The sequence below is a fragment of the Zonotrichia albicollis genome, chromosome 1, assembly GCF_047830755.1.
Source record: "Zonotrichia albicollis isolate bZonAlb1 chromosome 1, bZonAlb1.hap1, whole genome shotgun sequence".
Taxonomy (NCBI): Eukaryota; Metazoa; Chordata; class Aves; order Passeriformes; family Passerellidae; genus Zonotrichia; species Zonotrichia albicollis.
Window position 1 is genome coordinate 128838044 of NC_133819.1, and position 24753 is coordinate 128862796.

Genomic DNA, 24753 nt, shown 5'->3' on the forward strand with positions numbered 1-24753 from the left:
TCAGTGCTAGTGCCAATGCTAGGTTAGGCTCTGGCAGCTCCCACTCTCCCCAGCACAGCACAGCATTAGCTGGATGGTCACCATTGCTGCACAGCTAAACAGACTCCTCACCAAAGCACCCAGGATCTTCAAAGTCTCCTCAAAGAGAAGGGGCCCCCCAGCCTTACATCATAGAACTGATAAGAAAACAAATTTCATGCAAAATCTCGGTGTCAGGACTCTTCCTGGGCTGCCCTGACTGCATCACAGGCAGCTGCATTGTCTCCTCTCCTAATTAATCTGTCCTCCCCAGTTAGACTTACTCCTTATCTACAATCTAGCCCAATATCCTCTTAATACATGCAAGGACATCCATGCTGGATCAGCCCAATTCCCAGCATCAGCATCCTCTGGGATAGTGGCCAAGACCAGCCCTGAGAGAGAAATCAATACAGACAGTGGTAATCAGCAGGACAAACAGCAGGACAAAGCCTCATTGCTTCCAGAAATTTGGGGCTCAGAGGTTTCTTATTGTAGTGATATTTCTGCAAGAAGAACCCTGCAAGGAGGTCACTGGGGCTGGTGGGGCCTCTTGGGATCCCCCCCCACCCACAGCCAGCTCAGCTGCAGCAGATTGCTCAGAGCCCCAACCAGTTTTGATTGTCTGCCAGGACAGAGACCATTCAATCTTGTGAGAGACTCTTGCAGTGTTTAACCACCTTCCCATTAAAAAAAATGGGATTCGGGCATTTTCTGAAAGTATTAGCATTCACATGCTGCTGCAAAATATTCCAGAGCCTGCCTGTGCACTGCCTGAGGATCCGTGTGCAAGCCAGTGTCTGGGCAAGGGCAATGTTCCTCATGTCTTCCTGCACTCTGAACAGGACCACTGCTCTACCTTAATGTGAAGCAATTATCTTATGAAGGTTTTAAGACCACAGTATTCATTACTTTAATTGGAATACTCTAAGATGCATAATTTTTCTGGTTTCTGGATTTTCCCTATGTTGTTAATAAGGATTCCTGTCTTTGTTGTGAGCAGTGGAGGCATCTAATATTGCTCTGTAATACCCAGAGAAACAAGATCATTCTGTTTACAACTCACTTATCATAATAAATGCCAAAATATTTCTCATCTCTCACAGTAATAAAAGTCAGGCAAAATGCAATTATTTGCCACAAGGTAAATAACCTTTTAATGCCATCTTCAATTCTTGGAACTACTCTCATAGCTTTTTTGCTCTTACTAAGCATCTGTTGCATTTATTTCTCCCCTTGCCAGGAGATTCCCCATCTACTATGTACATTTGAAAGAAGTATACAGGCTAAGAAGGAAGCTTTACATATTTCAGTCTTCACGCTTACATTTTCACAACAATAGAATAATAGAATAGAATAATTAGAATAGAATTATAGAAAGGTTTGGGTTAGAAGAGTCATCTAGTTCCAATATCTGTGCCATGGGCAGGGACACTTCCTGCTAGACCAGGGTGCCTGAAGGTTCCATTCAGCCTGGTCTTGAACACTTCTAAGCTCCCAAAACTTCTCTGGGCACCTGGTCCATGGTTTCAACATCTTCACAGTAAGGAATTTCTTCCTTATATCTAATCTAAACCTACCCTCTGGCAGTTTAAATACATTATCCCTTGTTCACATGTCCTTGTGAAAAGTCCCTCTTCAGCTCTTCCACAGCTTCTCTTTAGGTACTGAAAGGTGCTAAGAGGTCTCCCTGGAGCCTTCTCTTTTCCAGGCTGAACAGTCCCCAGTTCTCTCAGCCTGACTTCTCAGGAGAGGTGTTCCAGCCTTCTGACCATATTTGCCACTTTTCTTTGGACTTGTTCCAACAGGTTCATTTCCCTCTTGTGTTGGGAACCCCAGGGCTGGACACAGAATTCCAGGTGGGATCTCACAAGATCAGAATCTCCTCCATTGCCCTGGTGCCCCCGCTGCTTTTGAAAGAGCCCAGGACACGTTTGGCTTTCTGGGCAGCAAACACACATTGTCAGCACATCCTGAGCTATTGATTCACCAACAACCCCAAGTCCTTTTCTTCAGGGCTGCTCTCAATCCATCCTCTGCCCAGGACGATGCCCCAATCATTGTGCAGGACCTTGTACCTGGCCTTGTTGAACTTCATGAGGTTTGAATGGGTCCACTCCTCAAGCTTGTCCATGTCCCTCTGGATGGCAACCTTTCCCTCCAGTATGTCACCCACACCACAGAGCTTGGTGTGATTGCCAATCTTGCCAAGGGTGCCTGCCAGGTTCAGTCCTCCTGCCCATGTCCTCAACAAAGCTGTTAAACAGCAGCAGTCCAATATTGAGCCCTGCAAAATGTCACTTGTCACTGCCCTGCACATGGATATCCAGCCCTCAACAGCAACTTTTTGAGTTTAACCAACCATCCAGGTCCTTATCCACCGAGTTGTGCATCCATCAAATCCATGGCTCTCCACGTTAGAGACAGAGGATGTCATGCTGACCTTATTGCTCTCTACAACTTCCTGAAGGGAGGTTGTAGGCAGGTGGGGGTCGGTCTCTTCCACTGGGCAGGAACTGACAGAACCAGAGGACACAGTCTCAGGCTACGTCAGGGAAGGTAAAGGTTGGATATTAGGAAGAAATTTTTCACCAAAAGAATAATAAAGTCCTGGAATGCTCTTCCCAGGGAAATGGTAGAGTCACCATCTCTGGATGTGTTTAAAAAAAGACTGGACATGGCACTTGGTGCTAAAGTCTAGTTGAGGTGTTAGGGCATAGGTTGGACTTGATGATCTTAGAGGTCTCTTCCAACCTCATTATTCTGTGATTCTGTGTGGGACAGTGTCAAGTGCTTTGCACAAGTCCCAGTAGATGAAATCCACTGCCCTTCCCTTATCCTCCTACACTGTAACCCCGTCATAGAAGGCCACCAAAGTTTTCAGGCATGATTTGCTCTTAGTGAAACTGTGTTGCCAATCACCAGCCACGTCCTTATTTTGCATGTGCCTCTGCACAGTTACTAGGAGGATCTGCTCCATGATCTTGCCAGGCACAGAGGTGAGACAGACTGGCCTGTAGTTCCTCAGGTCTCCATTTCTTTTCCTTTTTAAAACCAGGGGTTTTGTTTCCCCCCTTCTAGTCAGTGGGAACTTCACCAGACTGCCATGACTTCTCAAGTATTATGGATAATGGCTTAGAAACTTCTCTGAGAACTCCCTCAGGTCCGATGGATGCATCTCATCAAGTCCCATGGACTTGTACATCTTCATGTTCCTTATATAGTCTTGAACCTGATCTCCTCCTCCAGTGTGTGGTGCTTTGTTCTCCTGGTTCCTGCCTTTGCTTTCTGTGACTTGGGCACTGTGGCTGGAGCACTTGTTGGTGAAGACTAAGGCAAAAGAGGCAGATATAGAGCAGACCCTATAATGTCACCTGTCCCTGCCCTGCCTATAGTCCTGATCCATAAGCCATTGGCCAGCTCTTCATCCATCCCAGAGCTCCATGTACAACTGTACTTGGACATGGTCATTGACATAAAGGGTGATGCCCCTACTCATCTTCCCTTCCTGTCCTTCCTACAGAGCATGTATCCTTCCATTCCAGCACTCCAGTCCCAGGAGTCACATCTCTGTAATATTAGGAAATCAGACATAGAATTCTGTGTTCAGAAAATAACATTGTCCATGTTAAGAAACAAACAAACAAGCAAAAAAATAGGGCTTTGGGAATGGGGGAATCTTTTATCTGACAGTACAGTTCACAGAAGAACATTATTTTAAACTAACATGTCATACAGGGAAGCAAAAGAGTTTGCCATGACAAGGCTTAGGTGTTGTTCTTTCACTGTGGTTATTTAATGCAAAGAATAACTCATTAGAGAGGGAAGATCAAACAGGGACAAAAGTTAAGACTGTGTGGTCATCTCTAGCTCCTCATAGAGTTTGCTGCAGAATTTCAGACTGGGTGTTGAGAAAACTCCATTTCTTCTAGAAAAACATTTAGTGAGCAATGAAGCAGATTTCTACCTTGGTTGAAAGATGGATAAAAGGGTGGAAAGCACTTTGTATTGAGGCCTTAAAAAGATTATAGGGATTAAGGAAAATACAATATGACGTAACAAGCCTTCTACAAAAAAAAGGGTTGCCTTCTTTGAGCTTTGCTGTAATGCAATAGAATAATAAATTATATACCAAACATTATCCAAAATAAATCATGGACCATATCTAGTGGTAAATGAATTATCTCTGCTCCTTAGACCTTTTTCATAAAGAGCAATCCCTCTAGACAGTCTGAAGAGAGCTGAGTGCACTTTTTTTCCTGTAACTGTGAGAATGAGGAAATTGGGATGAAATTCCCATGTGATAAGTTCAGTTTCAACAGCTAGAGTTTTAATATGGCTACCTGGTTATAAAATATTTGCTATAAGAATTTTACTTGTATTAATGAATTTTTGGATGTTTGCAAGATTAGAAACTGCTACAGAAAGGACAAATCAAAAATATTGGCTCCAGATAAACCAGTTTCCAGTGTTCTTCTCATAACTACAATTAGGGAGCTTGATAAAATCCAGCATATCAGATTAGTTTTACAACTTCTACTCCTCTAACTTGTACTACTATGACATCTTACAAGTATGGGGCAAATGGGTTTGATCTACAGAATAATGTTATAGTCTTCACTTCAGACAGATTTTTTGTCTTTTCTGATAATATTTAAGAAAATATTTTCCAATTAATTGAAAGCCATTTAGTGCTCCCACCAAATTTCTCCTCGGTGACTCTGGAGCAGATACACTTTCTTTTTACCAAATGCCTTTGATTTCTTCTCTGCACACACAGACGTGCACTTAATTAAAACCTTCCATTGAAGTGGCATTAGTTAGGCACACAAGGTATATCAAGTTGCTCTTAGGCTTCCTGCCAGAAAGCCAGCAGTGCTGATACTATCCTTCATTTACTTTAAAGTGTCAGTAAAACAGGCAATTTATGGCCACATAAAAAAGGAGCCAACAGCCCATGACCACTGTCTGCAGCAATACAGCACAGACACAGACAGTGAGCTGGGCCCGTTCCCTGGGACTGATTCATGTTGCTGAATACAGAATCAGAATACACTTTACCAGAGTGTCTTCTGTAAGACCATAATAAAATACATCACCAGTGTGAGTGTTTAAAAAGGTGTCAGGGAGCAGCTTAAAAAAATCCCATTAACAAAGCATGGGACTTGTGCAGATATCTATTATTCACCATGCTGAAAACTTCACCTGGGGATTTTGTACACATACAAGCAGGATGCAGACATAGCACATTGTGAAATGAGATCTCGTTTTTATCAGGATATTGGGATTTTTGTTAAGAAATAAAAAACTGAGAAAGCCCTTCAGTCTGATACAGTGCTGTCCCTGTGGACAGGGATTTAAAAAGGCATCCAAAAAAGGGGAGACATCTGAGAATCCATGTAACTGCCAGAAGCATCTGAAAAAGTCTGTAAGACACAGCAACTGCTTTCATTATATGGTACCAGTTCTGCTTCAGAAGGCTTCAGAGATGTATCTGGCAAGCTAACCCTGAGAGAAAATGTATTTCTAACCACCAGCATAGCCATTCTTCCATATGAAAATGCAGCAGAGGTTGGATGATGCCACTTAGCTCTGTTAGGCGCTGATTGTCATGTGTGCTTTTCACATTGAAGTTGGAATTAAACAAGAGTGGCTTCAAATTGAGATTAAGTTTCACATGTAGCAGCAATAATAATTCTCTAATCTACAGATTTCCTTTCCTAAAAATCAGAGAAATGTTACTAAGATATTTTTGCAGCAGAATCTAGCAGGAGCAGCTCTGCTAAGACTAGATATAAACCACTAACAGGAGATATCTGCAGGGCACTGAGGCCCAAGCTCAGCATGAAATCTGAGCATGAGGAAAAGTTCATCCTTGCCTGGGAAATTTCTTCATGCTTTCCTGTGCCTGCAGAAGTGACTGAATTGGGGCATGAGTGCCTTCAACTGAATTCATCATTCAGCAAGACTGACCTTCAGTTTATATCTTGGCAAATTTTTCCTGCAAATGCAGTTTTTAAAAACAAAACATTTTCCTCATCCTGCATACTCTTGCTAAAGACCATTATTAGAAAACTCATGTGAAATCCTGACTTCTAGAATAGAAGCAAAAAGAATTCCACTGATTATGGAAATGCAGCAGTTTTCCCTTCTGCAGGAACATGAACAGGGTGTAACAGGAAACACATCCCCATAAAGTAAAAAGCCAAGCCATGTACACAGTATATCTTAAGGTCTTACTCAGAAATTCTCTGCCTCCTGAATCTTCTAAAGCATAAGGAATCTGGAACCACAAAAAGAAAGGTGTCTGCAGTTTTGCTCACACATTTATTGTCTGAGACCAACTGAGAAACAAATAAACACTTTTCATTCCACTGCAAAGAAAACAAAAACCCCGATCCTGTCATGAAGATGTAAGATTCTTTTTGTATTTTCAAGTGCCAGCCTTTGAAATCTTCTTCCATTTGAAGAAGGAACTTGTGGTATTAAAGGTTATAGCTGAAGTGCAAATGTAATCCTATAATTAAATAATCTGCAGGCAATGATCAGACACTTCTACAGAAATTCCAACATATAGCAAATAAACACAATTAGGATAATGAAATACTTCTGAGTATTGGATCTACAGCATGAAGTTGTAGAAACAGAGACGACTTTAATAAAATATACATGCCAAGTTATTTGGTTAGCTCATGTAAATGGCTTTAAAAGGCTCCACATAAGACAGAGTAGAACCTTATTGTGAAATAGAATTCTGTAAAAAATAAAATTGAGAACACATTAACAGTTTAGAAAAGTTTAAACAGACTTATATTTATTTTATACTTTCATTTCTTAAAACATCCAATATATTCAGGTATTAATTCACTTTTTCTAATTAGGGATGCAGTTGCTTCAAGAAAATTTTTTAAAGCTGTTCATGATTGTGTAAAAATTTTGTGACTTCATTTGTGTGTGTAGGAAGTCAAATTTTTATTAGGTGGATTGTAAAACTAAAATATGTATTTTCTATCTTTTATTAGACATACAATCACTCTATTGGAGCTTAAGCTTCAGCATATGAACATTGAGTGGGGTTTTTGCATTGCACTGGGTTGGGCTTGGATGCAGTTAATTTTCTTCACAGCAGACCATATGGTGGTGTGTTTTGAATTTGTGATTAAAAAACTGTTGGTAACACATCACTGTTTTGGCTACTGCTTACACAGTGTCAAATTCTGCTCTGTTCCCCACTCTGTACCCCTGTCTGTGTCTGTTACACTCTGTGCTGCCCATGTACATCTGTATTCTAGACTGCATCTGTTCTGGTTGAATAAAATCTGAGTGTCACAGCTGCCTTATCATTTTACATTAGTCAGCCTCCAGATCCCTAAGCAATGAAACAGTGCAAGAAATTAAAAGTTCATATTTTGGCAACATAACAAAGTTCAGCAATAAAAAAGTTAATTCTGTAACAGAGAATACATTCACAAAATATGATATAGCTTCATTCAAGGAGTGTCACTTCCAATTAAAAAGCAAAAGAAAGGGGATGGTGAGCACCAGAAATAGGGTCAAACCAGATAATTATTTTTGTACGCTTACAAATCCCAAAGAAAAAACTTTGGCATATGGTCCTAGTGTTCAGTAATGGACAGGGCTTTGTGGGCATCCATTTGCCATGCTTCAGAATCTGGCAGGGGTATCAGGACAAACATAGCAATAGTTCAGGTCTAATGCAATTAAAACCATGAAGTTTAGAAACCCTGTGTGAACACAGTCTCCCTGTAACTATAAGAAAAGAAGAAATTAGGCTTATATTATCTTGAAAATGATCTTGAAAACACTACAGTCTGTTCATATCAGGAGTTTATAACATAACTAAACATTATTTCCTTAACTTTCTAATCAAAACTAGATATGAGAAAGTCAGTAATTGTCAGTGACTAAAAAGCTGATGTGTCTTTCCAAATCACATCATCCTTCTATACCAATCATACTATTTGTCCAGCTTGACTATTATCTAAGTCTATAAACATGGCAATATAATTAGACACTGGAAGAGAGGTTTGTTCTCTATTTATCACAGGACTCAAATTGCTGCTGACAGACCTGGCCTAAGAAAATTGACTGCAGCTTTCCAGGATGGCTGACTGGAGTACAATTTGGAAAGAAAACAATTTGCCTCCAGAAACAAATGCTGTGTTATGAAACTCTTGGACCACTGGCCAAGACTGACCTGGCCAACCACCACAAAGCACCAAACCAGCCATCAGCACCCAGCAGAAGCTGCCAGCTGCACTGGCCACAGTGCCTCAGGCTGGAATCACACCCTGCAAATAAAACGGTCTCCACAAAAAAGAGTACAGTTAAAATGTTGAAATGTTGAGTTCTTATCAGGGCAATCAGGGTCCCTAGAAATCAGAGTTCTTTCCTCTCTTTTTTTTTTTTTTTTTCTTCTTTTTCTTTCTTTCTCCAAAATAGTTTGAGTTAAACCTGGTAACACTGTCCCTCAACAGCCTAAGTGCTGGCAGCAGATCACACAAGAGCCACTCTCTCAGCCCTATGGACCTTCCTGAGGTTCAAACCAAAGGAGGAGAAGGAGGCACCACACTTCTTGCAGCAAACAGACAGAGTTGGATGTGGCAGCTAATTTCTAACTACCCAGAGGCACTAGTGGACCCTCAGGACTAGTGGACTTACAGGACCAATGTGGTATTCTCTGCAAGACTAACTAGAACATATACCATGTGCAAGGCTCTTAACAAAGGCATAAATGGATGCAGCTCCTGGAACAGAGCACTATCACACGCAGACTTCAGCAAATGTCCTCGTACTCCTCACATCCTGCTTCTCACAATTGCTTCCTTCAATCTGCTAAACTCATTTAGGGACCAAATGGCTAGGCTCTGAGGGCTGGATTTGTCACTTAGGCTATCTTTTGAAGCACTCCAATCTAGGCTAGAAAAGGAAAAGAAAGCTGAGTGAGCCGAGCAGGAGAAATACTCTCCAGTTGCATGGACAGTTTAAATGAGCTATACAACACAAGGTTTCCAAACTACAGAACATTAATAACTGCAGACAAGAATATCCCTGTGTGGCATTCACATTCTCTGGAAAAATCTCTTCACCCCAGATTTTTCTCCTGAGAAGCCTCCAAGAAAAAGGAAAACAATTCTTATCTCATTTGCTTCTCCTGTGATGTGCTCACATGAGGAATGTGTTTGGAGATTGTTTACCCACAGGTGATTGTTTCACTGGATTCTGGTGTGAGTTGTTTTCACTCATTGGCCAATCAGGGCCAAGCTGTGTTGGGACTCTGGAAAGAGTAATGAGTTTTCAGTAGTATCTTTTTAGTATGGTATAACTATCCTTTCTTTATTCTTCAGTATATATACATTCTTATATATATTCTTCAGTATATATATATTCTTCAGTATAGTATAGTATAGTATTCTTCAATACAATAAAGTATCATGAAATAATAAATTAGCCTTCTGAGAACATGGAGTCAGATTCATCATTCCTCCCTGCCACAGGGGTCCCTGCAAGTACAACATCCCTAAACATCATGATAACAGAAGTAGGCAGACAGTCAGACCTTCTACCTTGGCTCTCATAAATTACTACATAGTAAAATCTTAAATCTAAGTTTTTTCACTCTGTAAGATCACACTTCTAATTAATTACACACCCATAATCCCAGTGTTATTAATCAATTTTGGGAGCCTTCTCTACAGTCTTAGGTCAAATGCAGTGTTCTCTCGTGGCTCTGTGCCTTTCAGCACAGAAAGTTTAAAATTCTTAGTATCTAGGGTTCCAACAAGACCGACCTTGCAGATCCTGGGGATGCACTGATTTGGGGCCTCTCTTTGCTGTGCTTCTTCCATACATAAGGCTGGTTCCCACAAAGTAAAAATCCCTTCCCTAAAGTTATTTAAATACTTTTGTGTTCCACTTGAGGAGAATGGTATCAGCAATTGCTCTTGAAAGATGGCAGTAAGTATAAAACATGAATAATACAACACACAGGAACTCATTGGAATATGTACTGACGTCTGCTATTTCAATGCTGGTGTTTATTGCAGATTAAGTTAATTGGAGAAAAAAAATAGCACGATAGAGCAATGGGTGAGAGGAGAACACAATAACAACACAGAGAACAACAGTTCAGCATTTAAAATCATGGGATCAGCTCTCAAATTAAACTGAAATTAAGAGGAATTCACCTCTTTGTTAGCTTTGTCAGTTCCCATTAGCAACAGTCTCTTATAAAGCAGCTGAGAAATATCTGCCTCACATACAAAATTTTTCAAAGCTATTGTGATTGGAGAGTCACTTTTACCAGCCCATCCAACAGGGATTATCCCCTAAAAATTAACTTTATATGCAAAATTAAGAGAAAATTGTCATTGAAATAGCAGTTGAGATACTATATACACCTGACAACTTCCATAGATCTGGTGACAGGAGATAACTCTATTTTTGAGTCAAAGTTATGCAATTTCATGAAAAGTGTCATGGAGATTATAATTAGTAATGTACTATTAGAATGAATTAAAACCAAATTTTGCAAGAAAATAAATCTTAAGTTGTCCTTTCCTCCAGAAAAATACATTTTGTTCTTCATTATATCTCCAAATGAATACAGTATTTCTTTTTAGGAAAAGAACTAATGTATCAAACCAAGATTTCAAAAACTGTCAACAGAGGCAGTTTATTTATAGGCATTTACAGCCTTTAAAAATAATCAACAGAACCTCAAGATTTTCTTGATCACAATAAATAGTTCTCTATGAAAATTAAGTTCAAAACATACTGCAATAGTTAGAACAGAATATTTGACAAGTACTCAATCACTGCCTAACTAAAACATGGTACCAATCTCAAGAATGCTTGTAATTGTAATGTCCTCATCTACACATAGAAGGCTACTGTTATGGAGGTCTACTGTGACTCTTTTCCTCCTTTTATTTATTGCAAGTGATTCAGAACTGCATAAAAGTGAGAATCTGCATAAAGTGAGGCATGGCAGAACACGGTACAGCAGAAAAACAAGGAGCTTCTGCTCCCCAAATGCACTTTTTTTCATAAAACCTTGTTTGTAGATATGGAAGAGAATTTCACATTGCTTGTAATATTCTTTATGAGGAATTTTCATTTGCAAAGTAATCAAGATTAAATTTGTGAGGAAAAAGATAAAAAAAAAATTCAAGCCTACTAATCAAAAAATTCTTAATTTGCCATTTCTTTATAATGCTAAGATAAAGAGGTGATCCTAGGAGGGAAAAATTGTTTAGGTCAGGCCATAGAGAGTTCATAGGGGTTAAAGTACACACTGGAAAAAATAACTAACCCACCTAAATATAATGTAATATAATAAATTATGTCACTTAGTAGAATGTCTTTGATTTACCTCAGTGCTAATATTCTGCAAAGACAATTAATTAAAAGCAGAAATCCTCAAATGGGAAGTGTTTGATTGTTACTGTACCCTCTTCAGCAGTTATTCATACCCATCACACTGACAAAACAACGGATTCTGTCCTTATCTAAAAATACAAAGTTTCATTTTACTGTAAAGATACCCTAAAAATGTATTACATATGCATCTTGTATGCAAGGTAGCAGTCTGGAGCTGGCTGCCAGTCCCCCTTCAGCCAGCACAAAGCTGAATTCTTGGCCGTGTGAGTGGGAGCGCAGGAGCTGGGCAGCGCCCTGACCCCAACAGGGCTGCAGCTCACTCTGAAACGTCCTGCAACCCAAGCAGGAGCTTCAGAAAACCAACCTCTTTTTTCTTATCATTTGCCACCTCTGGCTCCTGCAGACATGCAAGATTCTTCTTCACATGTGCCTCTTAAGGGCAAGGCAGCCTCCCCCTTCACAACAATTCAGAAGAGTGAGGTGTTTCTAAAGGAACTCTGCTGCTGCGCAGGGCAAGCATTTCACTAGGCCGCCAGGCAACTGGGGCACAAGTGCTGAAGCCTTTGACTAGCCTCTACTAAAAACCCAAAAGCTGCCAACTAGCACAAAACCCAGGGAGTTCTCAATGAGGGGAATGGTCTATAGTATCTCTGTTACACAGGGAAATCTCACTGCCCCGCAGGAGACCCAGAGGTGCAGTAGCTGATACCCTGACTGGGTGTCTCAGGGTGACATGAGGGCTCCTGTGGCTGCAGGAGTTGGGGGAGCAGGGGCACACTGGCTGATGACAGATACAGGTTACCTGATGCTTATCAAAGACACATGGACTCAAAACTGTTGATTTTTTGGAGACATTTATGACATTAAATCAAAGATAGTAATAGATGGACACTACCTCATATCAGTACAGACTCCCTAAAATGACAGAAAAGAACCTATCTTACACTTGTGCTTTGCTGTCCTGGTGGTATTTTCCATACTAGAAAGCAGGAGGGATGTCCTCCAGCACTAGTACAGTGGCATTCTTACACATTATACATTTGGCATTCTTGCCTTGGGGATTCTCTTTGCCATTTAGGCTACCTGGCCTGCACGGCATGTACCTGACAAAGTAGCCCAGAGCTTTACAGCAAAGAAAACCTTACCATTATAATAGAAAAAGTAACATATCTAGCTGATGTGTTTTGTACAACAATATTTTTAGAAAATGTAAAAAATTTCAGATTAGTCACAACAGCCATACTATTTTCGTTTTTTTGAGATGAAAAGCATAACAAAAATGGTGGAAACTGACCTCTTAGTGCCAAACATGATGGTGCGGGCTTGTTTCACATTTATGAATGCAGTGCTCTGCACAGGCTGCTTATATTGACCTGGATGAGAAGAAAAAGAGATATTTTTAAATCAAGAAACTCAGAACCTTGATTTTAATATCCTGAAAAATAAATATACATAGTAAACATCTTCCAGTGAAACTTCAGAGAATACCTGGCAATTTTACAGAAAAAAAATAAGCTAGCAAAAGTATGCAAAGGCTAAGAAACACAAGATAAAAGTTAAAAAAACCCTAAGACTAAATCCTCCTAGTAGGGCTTAAACCTGACATTATTAGAGCAGTTACTCAACAAGAGTTAGGCATAATATTATATGATAGTGCAACATCTAAAAGTCCTTGCTTCTTACAGTGAAATTCATGTGCCCAAGTGAAATGCTTTAAAGCAGTAAAACAGGTCTTTATATAGCTTTGTTCAGAATTTCCAGCTTGAACAAAGCTATATAAATTTATATCTTAACTGTGTTTTGGTGCTCAATTTGTTGAATGACTATCTCAGTAAATTAGTAATTTTTCCAGAATTATTATAAATAGCATTATATATAATATATATATATAACATTATTATAAATAAGAAATTTCCTGGTGTGGGTCTACTTAATACAGACCTCAGGAAATATTATTATTATAATAATTATAATTATAATTATTATTATTATTATTATTATTATTATTATTATTATTATTATTATTATTATTATTATTATTATTGCTATTGCTATTGCTATTGCTATTACTATTACTTTTTATTACTATATGTTATTATTATTATTACTATTACAAAGAGAAATTCCAACTTTTCCATAAAAATATGAGATTACAGAATATTAGAATAATTAGGTCAGGAGAAAGTGCCTAGTCCAGCCTTCAGCTCAAAGCAAGTATAATTGGATCATTTTGCTCAGAGGTGTGTCAGCTTGGGTCTTCAACATGTCCACAACCTCTTCTGGAAACCAGTTCCTGTACCTCATCACCACCATGGTAAAAATATATTTTGTAACATCTAATCAGACTTTTCCATATTATACCCTGTGTCTACTGCCTCTTATCATGAACTTTATATCATATATACTCTTATATATCATGTGTCTACTGCCTCTTATCATACCTCCAAGACAAATCTAGCTCTATCTCCTCTACACCCTTCACTCACGTACTTGTTGTCAATACTGAGGTGGTCTCTTGCCATTTCTGACCCTCAGTTGATTCAGCTCTCTCAGCCTTCTGTTGAATGCCATTGCTACAGTCCCCTGGCCAGTCCTCAGTGTGTCCTTTGGTGTCCATAAGCTGACATCCTTCTTGTCCAGCCCAAAACTGGACATGGTGCTCCACAGTCAGTCTCACAAATACCAAGCAGAAGGCAAGGACCTTTCCCTGACCTGCTGGCTAAGCTTTTGCCCATGCAGCTGAGAGAAACAGGTGAGTTTCCTTGCTGTAAGGGCTCCCTGCTGGTTCTCATGTGCAAAATGCAGTTTTCTAGGCCCCTCAGATCCCTTTCTGTACCACCGACTCCCAGGCATTTCATTCCCAGCCCATCATTTTACACAAGGTGGTTCCATCCCCCTGGAAAAACCTTGCACATGCTTTTGCTGAATATTCTTGTAAGATTCCTGCCAGTTCATTTCTTCAGCCTGCCCAGGTCCCCCTCAGTGGCAGCACTGCCCCCCAGCAGCTCCTTCCCCAGGCAAGTCAGTGTGTGGGTCCCCAGGAGAGGCCCCCGGAGCTCTGCAGCCCCACACAGACCAGCAGTATCCTCCCTTGATGTGCCACCCAAGTCAAGGACTCCAACAGGCAAAGGGGCAAAGGGCTCTGGCACCAGTCTGTGAGAGGGAACCTGCCCTCTGGGGTGCTGAGGCCACCCCTGCACCCCCTCACCACCACTGCAGGCAAGTGAGAGCAGAGATACTGTGTGTCTGCTCTGCTAACAGCTGGGACAAGGCTGACACTGCTGCTCCCCAGCAGCTTCATCCTCCCAAAGCAGGATTCAGCCATTCCCAGAGCAGCCAGAAGCAGCTCCCAGCAGAACTGAAAGCAGACACTCAAAATGCTGCACAAACTGGGAAGAGCAACTATGATGAGAAGCCCAGGCAGTGCTCTGGAAGCCCTGTATCCTCCCAGCTCCAAAAATCAAGCTGCTTTTGCAACACCTGTTCACAGCACTCTGGTCCACCATTGCCTAAGGAGCAGCTAAACAGCACCTGGAAAGTGCAGGCATGTGCCAGCCCCTCCAGATGAAGCTTCTGCCACCAGTTCCTTCCCTCTAGAATGCAGCAGCTCCCAGCCCTGGTTCAGCTCCCTGGTGATCACCACTGCACACCCCCACTGCCCTCACCTTGCATAATATTGATGCCAGTGCAACCTTTCTGCCCTTCTCTCAAATGTTCAGTTTAAAGCAAAAATAGCTTACAAATGCAGAAATTCTATCCCAGTTTGGTTGATTTGTTAAATGTAAATGGGATATCTAAATACAAATGTTTTGTCCATCAGGAAGAAGCTGTGATTACATGATCTTGACTGACAGGAGAATTTTTGTCTACAAACTCCCTTCTAAATTTGTAAGATGCTCTGGGGGACTTCGCGTCTCCATGTCAGATCAGATAAAATGACACCAGGTGAAATGGTTTGTTACTTCCAGATGAGGAAGCAGCATTTTCACAGCACTATATTTCATTATGGGTTGTGGCAATGACATTTTTGTCTCAATTTACCAGCTGCGGGTTTTTGGTTGGTTTTTTTTTTTTTTTTTTTTTTTTTTTTTTTTGTTTATTTTAGTGTGTCTCCTTAACTTGTACAGCTGCAATAAGTTGAAGGGAACCTCCTTCTTCCTTTCCATACTCTCTTGTTCCAGAATCACAGCCTTGCAGCTGGGCAAGAAGCACAAGTATCATCAGCCTGAAGTACATTTTCCTTCCCATGCAATTATTCTCCCTGCCACTTACTAACACCAGTCCCTCTACACTGAAAGCATAACAAATGCCTGCTTCTAGTTATTTGTCTTGATTGGGAATTTCTGAAAGCTTTAAGTAGGCCAAGTGTCCACTCCAACTGAAAATCAATGGTTTTGGGGCATACACATTCCCAGCATGTTCTGAGAAGTCACACTCCAGCTCCTTATTTTTGATTGTCAGGCTTAATCAGAAGCTATACCTATACTGTCAGATATGCAGCTCAGAGATGAAACATGATCAGATTAAGGATTGCAACTCAGCCTCTGCCCCAGTGCACGTATTAAGTGTCTCAAGCCATTCAGACAGCTGATTATACAACATGGACCCTAACTGTGTAAATGTGCTAAAAGATCTGAGTCAGGCATTCCATTTCTCTTAGAAATAACAAGATTCACACTCCAGAATCCAATTTTCAGAGGTATTTAAATTGTGACCTAGAAGTCCAGCTCCCATATTTAAAAATGGCAGTTCCTTATGACCCCGTGAGCAACAGTGGAACTTTGACACAGAAAATTTTAAGCCAAATTTATTCAATCATTTGATGATCTTTTCCATTTCCAGTGAAGAACATCATTAATAAACACTTTACATTAGTAGGCAGGACTGCCTTTATGTTTGCAAGCATTTTAACTGAAGGGCTCTGGTGCTTTCTGTCTCTTCTTGGATATAAATAAAAACATTAAGGATTGACATAAGGTCTCAGGAAACAGGACAAGCTATTTGAGGGAAACCAACAGGCATAAAATTGATGAATATCTGAAGCAGGTTCCCTTCCCCTGAAAGTGACTGGTGCAGAAGTAGGAAGAGGAAGGTGTTGGATACAGAATCACTGAATTGTTTAGGTTGGAAAAACCCTTTGAGGTCAAGTTCAACCATTAACCCAGCACTGCTACCTATCTCAGCACAAACTTTGCTAGCCTCTTCAACTTCCTTTTCCTTCAGGCACAACTACCCTTTCTGGGAAAAAAAAAAAAAAAAAAAGACTAATACAACTGATACAATAACACAATATATTAAATGAAACATTAATTCAATATTTGGACTTTTTTTCATTTGCACTGGAAGTTTTTGGTTTTGCACAGAAATATTTCCCATAGCATTTCTCTGGCTTATTGAGGGTATCTGTGTCAACTGCTGCCTTTCAGCTGAATCTACTCCCTCTCTGGTGGAAGGAACTGTCCTCAGAGCAAAGCGGCATAACAGCCTTGGAAAACCACCCTCACTTTCCTGCAGTCACCTTGCATGGAAGCAGATGTGAAATATCGTTCATCTACTTGGAAATAAATTCTGAAAGCTATGACTTAACAGCAATACTGATTTCTAAAATGTCTTAAAGAGGCTACTAAAACTGGCACAAAATCTCAGTGAACTATTTCATTTGCACCAGATTTAAGCATAATTTACAGAGATTCACACTGACTGCTTAAAGCCATGCAAATCTGAGCACAAGGATCAAGAATAAAAATATTTTCAGCTAAGAAACAATTGTATTAGAGCAAATAATATGGCAAAGGATGTTCATACAGAATTACACAATAGGATCTTTATCAAAGACCTGGAGGAGGCAATGGAATGCACAACCATCCAGTTTGCAGATGGCCTCAGATTAGGGAAGATCAGTTGATATGCTCAGAATCCCTACCTTGGATGAGACCTTCAAGGTCATTGAGGCCAACCCAGCCTAACACCTCAACTAGATCATGGCACTCAGTGCCACATCCAGTCTTTTTTTGAACACATCCAGGGATGGTGACTCCACCACCTCCCCAGGCAGGCCAGTCCAGAACTTTATCACTCTTTCCATAAAAATCTTTTCCCTAATATCCCATCTATATTTCCCTTGGTGCAGCTTAAGCCCAGGACAAGGCTGCCACCCAAGGAGAGTTGGACAGTACCTGGAGGCATGAACTGACAGGGAGCTCATGAAATTCAGCAAGGACAGATACAAAGTCCTGTATTTAGGAAGGGAGAAACTCTTGCAATGGCATAGGCTGGGCACTGCCTGGCTGGAAGGGCAGCAAATTGAGCATGAGTCAGCAGCATGTTCAGGCAGAGAGATGGTAAACAGCATTCCAGACTTTATTAGCAGGAACAGGGCCAGCAGACAGAGGGGAGGGATCATACTGCTTTATTAAAAAGTCATCAGACCCTTCCTGAAATACTGCATCCAGTTCTGCAGCCTGCCCTTGATGCAAGAAGGACACTGATAAACTGGAGCAAGCTCAGGTGAGCACTGAACCTCATGGCCCAGAGAGGTTTTGCAGCGTCACTCATTTGTGTGTCTCAAAACTCATCTGAATAAAGCTCTGAACAACCTGGACTGACCTCAGAGCTGACCTTGCTCTGAGCAGGAGGATGGGCTAGAACCCTTCAGAGGTCCCTTCCAAACTGAGTTATCCTGTGATACTGTAAGTCTAGGTATGAAGAAGGGAAAACAGAGAAGGGGATGTGAAATGATGGTTGAAGCTGGGATCATTAAAACATGCTGGTACAAATACAATGACAGGATAACAGACTGTTTTCTGCTTGAAGGAAAAAGCAAGTGTAGCTTCTGTCTCTAAATCCACACAATATATTCAATGTGGTGGTGTAGCTGTGCTCTATCACTCATCCCCTGTTAGATCACCCAACTCTGCCTGTAGGCAATTCAAGACAAACCCTAACTACTGCAATAGGAAATCATTTCTTTGCATGATCTCTGTGGGCATGCTAAAGAAATGTATTGATTTTTAAATTGGAGAAAAACACAGAAAAAAAGAATATTTGCCCTGGGTATTTTACCCTCCTTCACCTTCATGGTAGCACATAGAACTTCCTTTCCTAAGATTTCAGGATAAAGGTACATTTTAGATGGTCTTAAAATCTAAGCTCCTTGGAAATCTAAAATGGGGGGGGAGGGGCTAAGACTGCTAAGAACTGCTTGTCCTTCTCTAGGCAGAATTGCTGGACCATCAATTATTTATTATTAATTAAGCAGTGGATGTGGAGAAAACGGCATGAATACAGAAAAGACTCACAGGCAATAGCCAGGACTGATCAGGTTTTCATTATTTTTCTTTATTTACAAAGATTTATAAAGCTTGATAAAGTTTCTCCCACCCTCCCTTCTTTCCTGGCTCAACTTTACTCTTGACTTCTATCTCCCCTCTCAGGCAGCAGAGGGGGATGAGGAATAGGGGTTGTGGTCACCCCAAAACGCTTCATCTCAGCTGCTCCTGCTCCAGTGTGGGGCTCCTCCCACAGGAACCAGCCCTTCATGAACAGCTCCAAGGTGGGTCCTTTCCAGGGGTGACCTGTGCCAGCAGACCTGTGCCAGCATGGGCTCCTCTCCGTGGGCTGTCTGTGGGCTGCAGCCTCCTTCAGGGCTCGCATTGCTGTGGCCCAGGCTCTCCACTGGCTGCAGAGTGGATGAGAGTGCATGTCTGCCCCACCATGGCTCCCCATGGGCTGAGGAAGGGCAACTCACCTCCTTCTGCTCCTCTCCACAGGCTGCAAGGAGTCTCTGCTATAACACCCAGTCCACCTCCTCCCCCTCCTTCTTCATCTTGGTGTCTAGAGAGTTGTTCCCCTCTTTTTCCCCTCACTCCTCTCTCACAGCTGCCCCACAGGTTTTTTACCCTTTTTTATAACAGTTATGACAGAGGCCCCACCAGCATCACTGATGTGCTCAGCTTTGAGCTCAGATTTTCACCTTGGAAAATCTGGAGCTAGCCCTGTGACACATTGGGATGGCTCCCAATGTCACCTCAGGGAAGCCACCCCTGCAACTTCCCCACTACCAAATCCTTGCCATGTAAACCCGGTTTTACTTCTGTCTGATTACAAGCCATTTGAGAAAATGTATCAGATTTCCATATGCTGCAGACAAAATATAACACAGTTATATAATTTACAGCAGCAAAGGGAGGACTGCAGGGATCATAAGTAATTCCACATAAATAAAGATGTAGAGATAAGACAATTCCTGGGACCAAAGCTGATGAACTGCTCTTTTCTGTACTCTTTTGCTATATTATGAAATGTAGTGGCACTGTAAACTAATCCAGTATTTCACAAGCATTGTATTTTTTAACAGATAAACACCCTCTCTCCTCAGAATAAAATAATGTCAGCTACATGTGATCAGCAGCAGGGAACAGAACTGTACAGACCTGAGTCAGCCAAACCAAAGCTAGAAACTTCTGGAGGATAGATAGGCTTTGGCTGTAATTATCTGAACGATTTCAAGAGACTAGAGTGAGTACAACTCAGATAAATAAGAAAGAATATGTCAAGTACATGAGTTTATTAGCCTATTATCATAAAAAGAGCCATAACAGGGGGTTTTTGGACCTAATTACAGAAGCCAGAGACAACAGTAGTAGATTCATCTTAGGAATACATAGATTCTGTTCTTCAAATTTTGACTTTTAAACTAATGCTATGATAATGATTTTCATTTTAACTACAGCTCCAGTGGTAATTACTTATATCTAAATTAAAGATGTCAACTATACAGAAATAGTGATTTCAATATATCAATTTCTTATTAAGTAGATACTCAAACACTTTCATTTTGTTTAGCTTGTTATTCAAAAAGAAGATAATAAAAAGAATGACATTTATTCAATACAATGTGAAGAGCATTTGTGCTTAGTCACTAGATGGTTGAAGACTATACCTCAAGATTTGATAATGCAGGTTTTCCTAATTGTATTAAATAAAGCTCTTCTCAGTTCACTTACTGTCTCCCCTAATCAGCTGCCAAGTCTATCTATTTATTCCTATGTTACCAACACCAAAATATCCCTTTCATTCATAATCACTGTGGTTGTCTCACTGCCATTCACTTAATGACATTAATGGTTGTCATGCTATGTTTTGAAAGTAACAGATACAGAAATGACAATATAAAATATTTACAGTGTCTTATTTTCCTTTCCCAAATTATATACATCCAGTTTTGCTGCTTTCTATTTCTGCTCCTTTTGAAGATGAAAGCTGTACAGTGAAGTTCTCAGCTAGAATCAGATCCAAGAGTGCTGCAGCCTATAGACTGTGTCACTCTCAGACCAAAATTTTGGGCCAGATCTGTAAGAACGAGTAAAGAGGTCCTTTAGACCAAATCGTACCCTTTCAGTTTGGTAAATAACTAAAGCATTCCACTTGTTGGCACTATGCAGCTTTCACAGCTTTCACCCCACCAAGCACAGCTGTAGCTCAGGTGGATTTATCATAAGACAAAAGGCTCACGTGTGGCTGTGGCCCTTAAAGGTAATTCATCACTAATTTCTCTCAGGAGCACCCTGAAAAACACTGACTGCAGCCACAGTTCTTACTTTGCACTCCTAAAGATCAACAGACCAAGTTCCACTGTTTTTCTTTCCAATAAGGAATTACAAAATTAACTCTCACAGAATATACTATTCTTAGAACACACATTTATTTATGTTACAAAGTCAGCAAAAAATAGAGGAAAAACCCAGGAGCACCCCAAAACTGAAACCAGCCAATGATGTGCTCAACAAAGAACATGCTGAACCTTTAAGGCTCTATTTGGTAGAACAAACAATAAGCAGATCACATTAGTGTCAGAAATTTAATGAACACAGAAGAGTGCTAAACAGTTAAAAGTTATCAGGAGACTGCTTCTTGTTTAATCTTTGTCCAAAGCAAAATATTATGTATTTAAGCCATTTCTAATATATATTGGCCTAACTAGAACCTCTTGTTAAAAACCTCAAAGGATGGAGATTGTACAACCTGAGATCCATTGTGATTCTAAACATTAGATATTTGTTCCCTGTATCAGTTGCAGCTGGCTTGTAGCTGCCAAATAAATTTGGTCATATCAGACCTTCAACCTCAGCCAGCCTAGAGGTGGAACAAGTCCTGAGATGAGCAGGGATAGGCTGCATTCAAATCTCCACAAGGACTTCACCACTAACATAGTATCCTAAGCTGCAGACTGCTCAGGGAGCTGGGCTGGGTGGGGGTCACACCAACCAGCAGCAGATCAGGGTGCTTCAAACCCCCTGCATAAAGTCAGTTTGAACAGTAAAGCTCTCTGCTGTCACAGGGATCTGAGGGGGGTGTGGTCCCTGTCTCCAAGCACCAACCCCACAAAACACATAACTCCCGACAGAGTAGTTTCCAAAACCAGAATTCTTTGCCACAACTCAAACTTGTTATTTGTTACTTTCCCAGCAGACACAGAGAACAATTCTTTACTCTTTCTCACAAAAGCACTTCACATGTTTAAGCACTTTTCCCATGTGTCCCCAGTGGTTTGGGGTTTTTTTTTTTACACAAAACATTCATGTAAAATTAATTTTTTACTAGACATCATGGTTTTTTTTAGGTTTCTGATCACCCTTATTCACATTTTAAACCGTAGATACCCAAAACTGGAGATGGTATTCAATGCAAACTGAGTAAAATAGAAATTATTTACTATTCTTTCATATGGAGATGCTGGGTCTACCTTCCATTTTGGTATTTTTCTTCTTCCTCATCAGCATGTATCAGTAACTAACATTCAGTTTACTGTACTTCTCTCAGGACTTTTTCCCAGTGTTCCTATAGAGCTAATCATTCCCTGTCTAATATCTGCAAATTCTTGTAACTCAGCAATATATCACACTTCTCAAAAAGAATTTATTAATGTGATTGCTTCAGCCAGCTTCCTATATATCTTAGTGTGGAAACCATTAAGTTCATAGGAATTCAGGTTTGACTAATAAATAAAAGAAATAAAATATTGAGTCCATCAATCATCTGTGGGGCCAAAATATCATTGAAACTAAAGCTAGAGCAAGTAGTCCAAGTACAGCATATTTTACCACCATCACCCTGCTCACTGTCATGTAGAAGTACAGGAAATATTGCACAGCTATTAACCTCTGCTGTCCCCAGGCCAAGAGCTGGTAAGAACAAACCAATTCAAAGAATAGATTAAAATTATTTTTCCATCCCTTACATCTTCAGATAAGAAATGTCTTGTCTGAATTGCACTAAAATGCAAGATATTTCTGTATTTTCTTGACATGTCTCCATTTGTCTTACTCTTGCAGCTTTCAAATGACTTCATCTACTGCCCTCCCCTGCCAAAAAAAAAAAAAAAAAATGGGAAAAAAGTCAGATCTAGACTACCAGAATCTCATATTCTGCAACAGCAATGGAGCCTTCGAACAGAAAAACAACTAAAGAAGTGTCTTGCACTGTCCTGAGCTGCTGCGAGTTTGCCACGTCTCTGAATAGGCACCTGTGTCACAGACACCTTTCTCTAGCAGCTTTATAGCCATGGGTACAGGGAACAGGCCATAGAACCATAGAACATGCTCAGTTGGAAGGGACGCACAAGGTTCATTAAGTCCAACTCCTGGACCTGCACAGGACACCCCAAAAGTCACACCATGTGCCTGAGAGCACTGTCCAAACTCTGCTTGAACTCTGTCAGGCTGGCGCTGTGACCATTTCCCTGGGGACCCTGTTCCAGTGTCCAAGCACCTCTGATTTCCACCTTTTTCCTAATCTAACCTAATCCTCCCCTGACACAACTTCAGGCCATTCCCTCCAGTCCTATCCCAAAGTGCTCAGCCATTCCTGACAGGATGGTGACTCCCAGCCCCTTCACCAGCTCTGTCCTCCTCTGGCCACATTCAAGTACCTGCGTGTCCTCCTTAAATGGTGGGGTACAGAACTGTGCTCAGTGCTCAACACCAAATAAAGTGGAATAATCCTCTGTTTAGCCCAGCTGGTGCTGCTGTGTTTGATGCCCTGGATGCCTTTTGCCCTCTGGGCTGCCAGGGCACACAGCTGGCTCCCACTGCCAGGCTGCCCCAGATCCAGCAGCCCCAGATTCCTTTCTGCAGGGCAGCTCTGCAGCCACTCCTCACATGATTTATACTTGTGCCCAGTGTAATTTTGTCCTAGGTTCAAAATCTGCCATTTGGAATGTTAAATTTATGATTAGGAAGGTAGCAGAGCAGACAGCAAGAGTTAAAGCTGAATATTAATATGATCCCTTCAAGTATAAAAAAACATCTCTCACATGGGCTGTTGGAATGAACAGCCCACAAGGCTACTCACATCAAATAGTTTATTAATAAAAAATAAGATATGTAATTTGGCATTTGAAACTATATTCCAAGAAAATTTTGCATGGTATGTAACTCCTCCCAGCAAAAGGTTGAACATGGGAATTACAGATCTTTAATATAAACACTTCTGTCTGTTCTGCAGTTTAAATTACTGCATCCATTTACCAATAATGGTATTCCTATTGCTACAAGAAGTTTATAACACCACCAGATTATAACTTTTAAAACTTTTCTGGGAGACATCACTCTCAGGGTTACATTTTCTCAAGTGCTGATGATTTCCCCATCAGCACCTCAGATGACAGCCCCTCTGGGTTCCAGGTATGCCAAACACAGGTGGCTGTTCTGCAGGGTTTGAGAGAGGGCTGCTCAGATATCACTTAATTATAATGAAGACCAGGTTCCTGACTGCCAAACTACCTTCAAACACAGGCTCTACAACCTTTTATTCCAGGATGATTTTAGAGAGACAGTATCACAAGAGGTAAGACTGGCCTAGCTGTTGGCCCTGGCACAGCCCTGGCAATCCAAAAGATGGCTACTGGAAGAACTGAAAATCATCCTTGTCAAGGGTAATGTAGGTATTACAGGATTTTGCAACCAGAATAAGCATTTTGGATAATATGGGAAACTGATTACAGCTGATTAAGAACACAGTTCAAGCTAATGGTTTTGGGGTAAAATCTCCTGGAGTGGGTCACATGCAACTATTGGAATAGCTTCAAAAGACTCCATTGAGAGTATCTCCTAAAAAAGTGCAAAGATGCCACAGTGGGACCTGAGCCCAGGAAATCCCAGTTGAAGAGATGCCATAGCCTTCAGCAAGCCAGCAAACCAGGCAACCTGCTGGCACAGTGCAAATCCTGGCACACCCAATTAAAAAATTGAGACACTGCAGTGTGTGCAAGTGAAACTGTTCTTGCATATCTTTCCTGGCATGTTATTCTAAATCAAAATTTATCACAACTGT

General features: G+C 40.8%; 1 protein-coding gene across 10 annotated transcripts in view; it reads right to left on the bottom strand.

Moving 5' to 3' along the window:
* Nucleotides 1-24753, bottom strand: part of OXR1 (oxidation resistance 1) — a 262270-nt gene that overhangs the window by 215201 nt on the left and 22316 nt on the right. For 7 of the 10 annotated variants that reach the window (XM_074553451.1, XM_074553479.1, XM_074553460.1 and 4 more), the window contains exon 2: nucleotides 12716-12794. The exons of 1 other annotated variant lie outside the window; for it this stretch is intronic. In XM_074553451.1, coding sequence (XP_074409552.1) covers nucleotides 12716-12794 — 79 coding nt within the window. Of the gene's footprint in view, nucleotides 1-12715; nucleotides 12798-24753 lie in introns of those variants that run through there. 2 more of the 10 variants (XM_026792338.2, XM_026792312.2) reach the window with 2 other exon arrangements.